At 30.1% G+C, this 12,584-nt stretch overlaps 1 protein-coding gene across 1 annotated transcript; it reads left to right on the top strand.

Annotated features, from left to right (window-relative positions):
• Positions 10,784-11,985, top strand: LOC109358416. Its single transcript, XM_019602621.1, has 4 exons — positions 10,784-10,896; positions 11,021-11,139; positions 11,284-11,402; positions 11,809-11,985. Exons 1-4 carry the CDS (start codon positions 10,860-10,862, stop codon positions 11,936-11,938), a joined length of 405 nt encoding a protein of 134 aa, XP_019458166.1. The 5' UTR covers positions 10,784-10,859; the 3' UTR covers positions 11,939-11,985.

Genomic DNA, 12,584 nt, shown 5'->3' with positions numbered 1-12,584 from the left:
ATAATAAGGAGCCGATTATCCCACGATATTTGGTTACCTCAATCGCTTTTCCTTTTTCATCTTTGTCCAGATAACATGCAGATGCCATAAGTGTATATGCATCCTTGCATTGCTCCATGTCAAACTTCTTTAGTAGTTTCATGCAATACTTCGACTGATGGATGAAGATGCCGCTTTCCATTTGTTTTATTTGAAGTCCAAGAAAGAAGGTCAATTCTCCCATCATCGACATCTCAAACTCCCCCTGCATTAACTCAGAGAACTCTTTACAAAGGATGTCATTAGTAGATCCGAAGATAATATCATCAACATATATTTGTACAAGTAAAACATGATTATTTGATCTACGGATGAAGAGATTGGTGTCAACCAAACCTCTTTCAAACCCTTTTTCAAGTAAGAACGAACTTAATCTTTCGTACCAGGCTCTGGGAGCCTGTTTTAGGCCATAGAGGGCCTTCTTGAGCTTATATACTTGGTTCAGGTATTTGAAGTTTTCAAACCCTGGTGGTTGGTAAACATACACCTCCTCTTGAATATATCCATTTAAAAATGCACTTTTAACATCCATTTGAAATAGTTTAAAGTTCATGATTGATGCAAAAGACAAGAGCATCCTAATGGCCTCAAGTCTAGCTACAGGAGCGTAGGTCTCATCATAATCGATGCCCTCCTCCTAGTTGTAGCCCTTGGCCACTAAGCGAGCCTTATTTCTAATTATTAAGCCAGATTCATCTAGCTTATTATGAAAGACTCATCTGGTGCCAATTATGGGATGATCTTTTGGTTTGGGGACCAAGTCCCACATCTTACTTCGCTCGAACTGGTTTAGCTCTTCTTGCATAGCTATACCCCAGTGTACATCCTCAATGGCTTCATCGATGGTCTTTGGCTCTATTTGAGATACAAATGCAACAAAATTACAGAAGTTTCGTAAAGAACTACGGGTTACCACTCCCATAGATATATCACCTAGCACCTTATCGAGCGGATGATCCTTCTTTGTTTTCCACGCGATTGGCATATCCTGATGTTGCTCTTTTACTGTTTGCTCCACTTCTTGTTGGATCCCATTCATGTCCTGGTTTGGCACCTCATCAAGTGTTCCTGAAATATCATCAGAAAAGACATTTCTCTTCTCTTTTGGAGAAGATTCGTCAAAATGCACATGAATGGACTCTTCTACTTTCATGGTATATTTGTTAAATACACGGAATGCATTGCTATGTAATGAATATCCTAAGAATATGCCCTCATCAGCTTTCATTTTCTCAAAGTTCTTCTTCCATTATTTAAAATGAAGCATTTGCACCCGAAAGCGTGAAGATAAGCAATATTTGGTTTTCGACCTTTAAAATTTTCATAAGGTGTTTTTGAGGAAGTAGGTCAAAGTAGTATTCTATTCATTACATAACATGTTGTATGAACTGCATCAGCCCAGAAATATTTTGGGACCTTGCTCTCATTTAGCATAGTCCTAGCGAGTTCCTCTATAACTCTATTTTTCCTCTCAACAACTCCATTTTGTTGAAGGGTACGAGGAGCTGAGAACTTATGCATAATATCATGCTTACTATAAAATTTATTAAATTTATTGTTTTCGAATTAACCACCATGGTCGGATCGAATGTAAATAATCTTTAGGTTAGACTGGTTTTGAATTTGCTTGGCTAGACATTTAAAATATTTGTAGGCATCGCTCTTTGATGCTAAAAATAAAGTCCAAGTGAATCTAGAAAAATCATCGACTTGACTTGTTTACATTTTTGACACATGTTACAGGAATCTTGTGTTTCAAAATCGAGTTTTGGAAGACCAATTACTAAATTATTTTTCGATAGTTTTTCTAAATGCTTCATATGTATATGAGCGACGCGTCTATGCCAAAGCCAGATGTCATCTTCTTTTGAAATAAAACATTTTGAAAATAGAGAAGTGACATCTTCTAGATTCACCATATAAATATTATTTACTCGATATCCGACAAACTTAACAATATTAGATATTACATCATGAATGATACAACAGATAGAATCAAAAGACACGATATTACCTTTGTCGTACAATTGGCTTATGCTCAACAAATTATGCTCCAAACCTTCTACGTATAGAACGTTGTCGATTATTGTGTGGATTGAGTTGTCAATCTTTTCAGTGCCCAAGATTCTTCCTTTGTTGTTGTCTCCATAGGTGACGAATCCTTTTTCTTTTAATGACAAGTCTAGGAATTTCGACTTGTCCCAGTTTTATCCATGTGCTCGAAGACATACCTGCAAAAAAAAGATTATATGCTAGACTCAGGTACCCAAATTATATTGGGACCTTTTGTGTTAGTAATGAGGGAGCTATTTCCCTTTCTTACCCAAGTGTAAACACCACTGGGTATCCCATATCTCCTGATATAACATGCATGAGATGTATGGCCATATGTGCCACAGTAATAGCAAGTAGGGACTATTTTTATTTTTATTTTTGTATTGATGTGTTAGAGGTCTCCTATATGGTCTTTTTTTATGGGATGAGGGAACATAACCTAACCCAGTATGATTACCAACATTCCTAGTTTTGCTAAGTAGAGTCTCTAATTGTTGTTTACTATTTGTAAGTTTTGCGAGTTTTTTATTTAGTTTAAAATTTTCGTTTTTCAAATCCTCGCAAGACTCACAAGTAGTGTTTTGACATAAGTTAATTTTTGAGCAATCACATGAAGTACAAGAAAAAATTAAATCTAAGATTTCATTTTCCAATTTTAATTCATCTAATTCTTTCTGCAATTGGTTTATCTTTTGTTGGTTTAGCAAAATAATTTGTTTTCTCTCGTTGCTTACTTTTGCTAATTTTTTAAGTTCTTCATGCATCTCAACATAAGCACTATATAATATTTCATAGGAGGGAGAATCAGTAGCAGAGGATGATGTATCAAAATATACCTCATCTGAAGTATCCTTGTTGTCTGATCCGCAAGCCTCATTTGTTGTTGTCATTAAGCACAACTTTGCGGTCTCCTCTTCATCCGAGGTGTTTGATGTTGTTTCTTCCTCGGGTACATCCCAGACAATGTATGCTTTCTTTGGCTTGAGTTCCCGGGGAGTGTTCTTTTCTGAATCAATCCTTTTTAAGTAAGTAGGGCACTGATACTTCATGTGTCCCGGTTTACCACATTCGTGGCAAGTGAAGCGCTCCTTTGTCTTACCTTTTCTGGTTGATTCACGTGCTTCTTTCTTCTAGAATCGTCTAAATCCTCCTTTCTTTTTCAAGAAGTTTCCAAATTTTCGCACAAGGAGATTTAGCGTTTCATCGTCAATGTCTGAATCGGAGTCATCATCGTTTATCTCTTCATTGGGTTGTGATGTTGAAGCTTTGAGAGATATTCCCTTCTTTTTGCGATCGTACTCCTCATTCATTGTCAATCGACCAAGCTCCATTTCATGCTCCTGAAGCTTTCCAAAGAGAGTCGCCAAAGGCATGGAGTCTAGATCCTTGGATTCCATGATTGCAGTCACTTTAGGTTGCCATCTCCTATCAAGGCAACGTAAGACTTTATTAGTGAGTTCTCCTCTAGTGAACATTTTATCTAGAGCAATAAGATGGTTAATAATGTGAGTGAATCGCTTTTTCATATCGTCGATCGATTCACTCGATAGCATACGAAATAATTCGTATTCATGTGTTAGCGCGTTTATCCTGGCGCGTTTGACCTCGCTTGTGCCTCCGTGAGTCACTTGTAAAGTGTCCCACATTTCCTTGGCACTTTGACATTGAGATATCCGAAAGAACTCATTGTAGGATAGGGTCGAGGTTATGATGTTTTTGGCGCGAAGGTTGAATTCAACCTTCTTGCGTTCCTCATCGGTCCATAGACTTTTAGGTTTTTCTTTCGGTTCGCCATCCACTAAGTGAAGTGGGACGAAAGGATCATTGATCACGGATTCCCAAATATCTGAATCAATAGCCTCGATGAAGATTTGCATCCGTACTTTCCAGTAGGCGTAACCTTCGCCACTGAATACTAGAGGACGGTTAATGGATGCACCATCACCACCAAAGGGGTTGGTGGAACCCATTTTAATTCCCTTAGGATCACGACGATGCGGTTGAGCTAGCACGTCGTACTAGCTCTGATACCACTTGTTAGGTATCAGTGGTCTAGGAACACCTAGAAGGGGGGTTGAATAGGTGTAGCGGTTAAAAATTACCGCTTTTTAACAACAACCCAACTGCTGGAAAAATAGTGTAGTTAATCGATTAACAGAAGGGTTTAATCGATTAACACAGTTACAGAGCAGATTAACAACATTAATTTATGAAAATATGATTGTAATAGAAAATTTAATGTTTGAAAAATGTTTAAATTATAATAGAAAATTAATAGCATTAATTTATGAAAATATGATTGTATGAATTATTACATATTTCTTAATTTTAGGCAATACTAGTTATGAATACAACATTATCATCCTATGATTTATTTTGAAAGTTTTTATATATAAAAATGTATATCTAGTTTATGATATTAAAAAAAGATATTTTCAAAACCATATAATAATATAGTCTCAATAATAATAAAAATGGAAAATGTCTATTGAGTAATCAAAGAGAATTATAACAAACTTTTAGGAAGTATATCCTCAATGATGATTTGCTCCTTTGTGATTTTGCACTATTAATTTTCTAAAGAGGTTAGAAACTAATATTAATATGTCATTTATGTACTTCGAGAATAAAAGTTTGGTTCATTTTTTTTGTTGCATTTCAGTGACTGAATCAAACATAAACATATTGTTTGGTTCACCTCAATTAACCATGAGATTTACTATAGGAGGGATTGAACTGAATCACTCACGAATGGTTTGGGTTCAGCTACATGGTTTTCTTTTTCTTTTTTTAAATTTTGCATCAATTGAAAGTTCAAAATGTATTACAAGATACATTATTTGTCCATAAAAGGAAAAAAACAATATTATTATTATCATAAAATATGAATCATATATAGATGAATAAAAAAATTGAAACTCATAATTACTTGTTTGTAACATATATAACAATTACATAATCTAGGAAGAACAAAATGAATAATCACATATTTAATAATACAATCCACAATTAGTAATATATATAACATTACAATTCCCGATTAGTAATACATGCTAATTTAGTAATATATATATATCAATTAGAAAATATAATAATAACATATATAACATTATAAATATAAAACAATACTTGTAAAATAGTTTATGGTGTATGTTAGTTTCAAAACGAGTACTATAAAAGTTATAATATATGTTCCAAATCAGTGGCGGATCATTATAGGGGCAGGTGGGGGCTCCTGCCCCCCTGAATTTTTACATACCTGAATGTATTTTTTGTCCCACAAAATGTGTCAATTCATGTGCTACTTGAAAAATAATTAATTATTAAACTTTTAAATTATAAAATATTTTTTAGTTAATCATAACAAGTAACACATAGAGTAATACATTTTTTTTGGAAAAACACATACACTCCATTTACCTAAGCCCAAACGACATTTTTATGAAGATACTCATTTGAGCTCACATATTTCTTTAATTTGTAGTTTGATAAATAAATATAGTCCAATTTTTGTGTCCTTCTAAAAATTATACATAACTGATCTAATTCTTTTGCATATGTAAATGATAATGTTGTTTATAATAGTATGATTTCATTGGAATTCGAAACCATTTTACACATAACGAAAGAGATTGTGTATGTATTTTTTTTGTTACCATCAATGGTATATCTTACCTTCTGGGTAAGTAACTAATCTCTTTTGAAGTTTATGATTGTTCCTCTTAGGGTCTTACACCACTAGCCTAACGCATTGTTAATAAATTATATGTCTATTGATAATATATTCTAAGAATTCATTTAATATTGATAATATATGTATTTTTGTCCAACAATTATATGTTATCGATTTTAATGAGCAAGAAAATATTAGTTTGAGATGTCAATTCAACATTTTAGTCTTGATATTGTTAGTCATTCAAGTTTGAAAAACTCTCAACCATATATTGTTAGTCATATCTTGTTTTATCAAATTATTCATCTTATCTTAACTATTATGATTGAGCTAACATAAATAATTAAATATCATTTTCAAGAATATAAACAACCAAACAAAATTAGGTAGAAAAATAAAAGATGAATTTATTACACACAATATAGTGATTAATATTGGAAAGGAAATAATTGAAAATTTTACCATTAACTACCTCAATTTGAGTTATAAATTGTAATTAAATATTATTGACCCTTCTAAAGTTTATATCAAGATCCGCCACTGTTCCAAATCATCATGACACTAGGAAACAATTTAGTAGTAGTAATATATATTACACTAAGATATTAACACAATATAGTAACATATATAATAATACAATTCACACAAAATTGGTTGAATAATTGAAACAATAATACAACATCATTACTAATATCTATTTTTTTAATATGTGATTCGATTCAGTTTCAACAATTCCTGAATATATAAAATCATGAACCGAACTGAACATAAATGATTCATAAAAAAATAACCAAACCAAACTATGAATCCAAACCACATTTTGTGGTTTAGTTTAATTCGATTCTATTGGTTTCGTGATTTAAACTGGAACCACTTAAATCCCTATATGTATTGAAGTTTTTCCATTCTAATGTTTCTATAATTGACTAACACGTAAAATTCAAATGCAAACAATTGTATTTAATGAATTTATGTAAGTGTAAATTATAACGAAATAAAATATATTTATTTGCTATAACTACCAAATGAAATTATTACTTCCATTTTTTTTTGCTAAATTATACTTGACTAACATTTATTTTTTTTAAATTGAGTTGGATCCCTAAGGTCGAGAGTTCGATTCCTGAGAGTAACACTTATTGGGATGGGCAATCATGAACCCCAAAAGGAATTAGTTCATTATCAAAAAAGGTGAGAGAATACCATTGATAATACAAAAAATATTTAACAAAATTTATGTTGTATAACGAATTGCATGTGGAGGACATCAAAAATGAATTGTACAAAATAAAAAATTAATTAATTATAGTCTTAGTACACAAATTTTAGATATTAATATTGATTGTCCAAACATGATTTAAAATATAATTTTATTATTCCAAATTACAAAATATAATTTTTTATTCAAGAGTTTGTTAAGAGTTAAGTAATATGGAATAAAACGTAATTTTAAAGTTTTGTATATTTAATATAAGAATATATAATAATGGAAATGGTACAGTTATTGTTAATGAAAATAAATTTCTTTTTATACATGCATATGATATAAATATGCATCTTTAAATTAAAATAAATTTTAGGATCAACAATTTTAGGAATATAAAAAATAAAAATTCTTATTACACCTGTTACTATTCCTTTTATGAGATTAAACCTGTTAAAATTTATTCCTTAAAAAATAGTTACTACCATATTATATTGAAATGAAACCAGTAATACTACAATACACACAACCTTTTTATTAAAAAAAATGAAGATTCTCTGTGTAAATTATCAAAGAACATAAAAAATAAGAAAACACCAACAATGCTCATTAACATGGTTCCAATACTACGGATAACACATTGACATGAACGTTTAAGAAATCATTAACATGTTAGCCATGGTTATGCATATAATTCCATTTTGAATTGAAGTGATTTTTTAATAATTGCATAACATATAAAAGTAACTTCAACAATAACACATAAACTTATCATACATTACACTTAAGATTAAGAAGAAGATAAAAGTAACTTTGGCGAAAAACACATAAAAGTATCAACCATGATACTTAAGATTAAGAGAAACTCATACTTTTAAATAAAATATAAAATGAGATGAAAATAAAGTAGACATAGTTTGAGCTTGAAAGAGAAATCACACATATGAAATTAATCGGTTGATGTTCAAAAGCTGGATGACATGCAGAGAAAAAGAAAAATAAATTTGATTTTCTCATTAAAGAGTATAGAGAGAAAGAGAGTTTAAAAAGTGAATTTTGAGAATAATATGGCAAGTGACTTTTGACAAAAATATAATCTTTCAGATATATGTGTCAAAATTTGAAAATATCTATTTTTATAATAAGATCAGCTCATCCAATTTATATGAAGATAGTGGATAAACAAAAATTACAACTTTTCATCTGTTCAAAACAAACATTAACTATATTTATGAAAATAAAATTTGTTTTCTTCTTCTTTTATTTAAATATATGATATATGAGAGTGATAAATATACACTTTATACAAAATAAATGTTACATAGTTTGCATACAAATATATAAATATATTTATCATAATAAACAGTCATATATATAGAACAATACGTATAAAATATAAATGCATATACATATAAAATATGTACATATTCATATATAATATACCAATGCATATGTAATAAGAAAATGATAGTATTTTCTTAAATTTGATATACAAATGTATATATAACAAATGAAATACATTTTCTCACATGTGATAAAATACATATACATTTGTATATTTGATGTTCAACTGTTTCTTTAATAATGCACATGAGCTGCCTGTTTTGCCCGTTTGAAATGTCAATGGACGAATATAACCTGTTGGACGAACATTTTAGGGCGGATGAACACATTTTTCATGTCATGTTTGCCCAATAAGTGTGTGCAGACGGTCCTATGAGTTTTGCTCAAATTGTCAATGATAGTTGTGAGGACCGAACTAGATCTATCGGTATGGCTAGGGGTGAGCATGAGCTGTGTTAGGATGGGTTAAGATTTGTCCCTGACCCGACCCTAAATATTGGTCAGGTCATTCTTTTGAACTTGGACCTGACTCTATACCCAAAACTAACCCAATCCTAAATTTCGATTGAGTCAGTCTTTAAACCTGCTCATAAACCCGATTAAATATAATGCATACTCAGTTTTAGAAAAATCTTCTCAATATTACTTATTATTATGAATATGAAATTTGATATATAAAATGATATATATGATAAAAAAGTTAGAGAATCAATAATATTTTCGACAAGTGTACATAATTGAATAGAGATACAGACGAACATGGTAATAAAGTGATCATGAGACGGGTTCGATCATGTTTGGTCTCTACCTGACCTTAAATGTTATTCGGGTCTACTTTTTGAACCCGAACCCGACCCTAGACTCGATGAGACTCAAACTTATTCAGACTCGATCATGATCGGACCATATCGAGTGAGCGGGTAGGGTCGGGTCCTGCTCACCCTAGATGTGGCCGATTCGGTTGCTGGTCGAACTTGGAAGCGACTCTAATTTATAGTCTTAACTAAATGATGGGTTAAACCACTTTGAACTGAGAAAATTCAGATATGACTGTGTCAAACCTAGTTAAACCGAAATAACGAGTGGACGATTTACTTAAATTTAAAAAAAATGGAACATTATTCTAATGTTTTATTTCATTCCAATCTAAAAAGATGCAGAAATGTTACTTCAATATAATTATACATAATTATTAATTATATAAAATTTTGTATTTAATATAATTATAATTAATAAATAATTACTAACTATATATAAAATAATCTGGTTCGAGCTGACTACCGTTTAACTATTTAAACCTTTAAACCTAATAACATTTTTCTAGATTGATGATCAACCAAGGTTTTGCAACATTGACTAATACCACACTTATCATAGTTTCATATATAATACTAACAAGTTATCACTGCCTTTGCACAAGACAATATTTTTTGCTACATAATTAAGAACATATATTGCATGTGTATTCATATGGTTAAGAATACATGTATTACTCGTACATCATATGGTTAAAAATACACATGTTACTCATACATTCATATTGTTAAGAACAAACATGTGACCCGTGTATTTTAATGGTTAAAAACACATATGTTATCTGTATATTCGCATTGCTACACATATTTCTCGTGCATTCACATAGTTAAATCACATATGTTATGCGTACATTCACAATGTTAATAACATACGTGTTACTCGTATTACCAATGCAAGTGTAATTTTATAAAATGATTAAATGTTATTATTATTATATTATTAAATGTTATTACTATTGTATGTTATTATTAAATAATATATTGGATAATAAACAATAGATAAAAGTATATTTTTATCCTGTGAGAGGATGTACATTAAGAAAGTGTGGTGTTTTAGGAGGGAAAATTTCCGCTCAAGTTGTAACAAGTGTTGTAGAATGACGTGACATAACTCTTTTTATATTATATAGATATAGATATGATGATAACTTTATCTCCTCATATATATATATATATATATATATATATATATATATATATATATTAAGCCCACTATGTCTAAATATAATAAATAATTTTCTGAGTACTACCGAGATATCCCTCAAATAAATAATTGTTAGGTAGTAATGTATTTAGGAAGAAAAAATTGATGATCTTGAATGAATAGTTTCAGATATATCCAAATTTAATAACCAAAAAAAAGTTACATCCAAATCTGATAGAATCATGAACGTTGAATTATATTATACTTTAATACATTAATATTTCTAGTCATTAATAGTTTGGATACTTTAATTCATTAATATTCCTAATCAATAATAGTTTGGATAAGTTCCAAACTTTAACCTGAATCATGCAATCAATGATTTGAGTCGAAATGACATAAGCAACATAACAAACATTAATGCAAAAATAGAAAGGGATAATACTAGCATAATTTTATGAGAGAAGCACACACCAACATTGCTATATAAAGATATGACAATGCTGTGTCAAAATATATCAATCCATTGAAGAGAACCTTGTTGTTATTGATATTTGATAGCATACAATATCAAATTCAATAACAATGGGTTCTCTTATGGCAGGATGGGGTTCTAAGTCAGGTTATATATATATGATTTAATTATTTTTTTAGTTTAATTAAGCCCTTAGTAAAGCCGTAACCATATTAATTCATTTGTATTTATTTCTGATTAGAGAAAAATATTTTTTTTTTCACTGTTTCAGTCATGAAAAGGAATCACTCGTTCACCAAAGAAGAAATTGATGCTTTCTGGATATCAAAGAAGAAGATAGAGGAGGAACACTTCAGAGCTATTTGCAATAATGTATCAGAGACTATTCAGGTAATTTAATATCGAAATTAATACAAGGAATCACTCCTCTCTCTGTTTTTGTTTTATTTATTTTGTATATGGGGGCCAGAAAAGAAAAGAAAAACTTAATTAAATCTCACATGTTTATGTTGCACATGCTGGATATACAAAAAGAATGAGCCTGAGAAGAAGGTGCAGAACTCAATTAGCATGTCCTTTCCCAGGTTAAAGGAGTCCTTAGATAAATATGTGAACACTAGCTTGGAGAACCTTAAAATCAAGAAAAATAGCTGGTGAGTTAATTCTACCAATTATTATAATTAACATCTTAGAATATCTAATATAATGATTTAAAATATTCAATTAACATTTACACAAAAAATATATACACTGACCGTATATAAATTTTGTACATGGATACTACTAAATTTTTTACATTATCAGTTTATCGTTCATTTGATAATCATAATAATCTGTGAATGACTTAATGAATATTAAAGTTTACACTAACAATAAATAAATATTAAATTTGTTCTATAATTTTATGCTACCATAAAAAATATTAACATGCTAGTTTTTTATATAGTCTATTGATAATATTATTGCTAAACTTGTTTTAAACATACTTTCTTTATTCTTTTTTATGATGTGGATAATGTAGAATTTAATTACATTTTGTATGTGTTTTGGTGAATACAGGTTGACCACGAGTACATGGGCATTTTTGAATGAGCCTCCAATGAATGAAGCAGCTTCCAACAAGTATACACCACAGTTTCACACGACCAACTTTGGATTATCAAAAAATGCAGCAATCGTTGCTTTATAAGAATACAAACCCTATAGATATACCAAACATTAGGTTTGGTATCTATATAATAAATAATAACATGTCTGTAATATAATAATCCAATAATATGTCTGTATAACTAAATGGTATTAGTTATCTATATATAAGTAATGTAATAATATGTCTGTAGAACTGATACCAAAGGGTGCTGATATCTATATATAAATATAATAATGTAATGATATGTCTCTAGAACTAATAGTGGGCTTTGCTATTAACGTTAAGTTCATCACTATTCGAGGAGCGTTATAAATAAGATTGCTGGTTACATTTGCCATTATTTATGCGACAAACTCTATTATTTTTAGTTATTGTTGCCAAATCATGTCTATTTTTTCTGCTTTGTTCGAAAATCCGGTAATTAAAAAATAAAAATCCAAAAAATATGAAAAAGTGTAACATCCACTTGATGACTTGAATTCCCATTTTCAGTCATTAGTCTAATATTTACATCATCTTGTATTTGCATTATTTTTCCAGAATGTTATGCACTTATGCTCTTTTTAGTCTTTTTTTCATAAACATATTTATTTACTGTTACTATCCAATGTTGGACTTATTTCTACCTAATTGCACGTCAAGTCACTCATGCTCTTCTTTATATACTTATATTCTTATTGTTTAT

Source organism: Lupinus angustifolius, chromosome LG10 (assembly GCF_001865875.1).
Source record: "Lupinus angustifolius cultivar Tanjil chromosome LG10, LupAngTanjil_v1.0, whole genome shotgun sequence".
Taxonomy (NCBI): Eukaryota; Viridiplantae; Streptophyta; class Magnoliopsida; order Fabales; family Fabaceae; genus Lupinus; species Lupinus angustifolius.
Note: the sequence above shows the minus strand (reverse complement) of the source record. Positions and strands in the feature narration are given on the sequence as shown.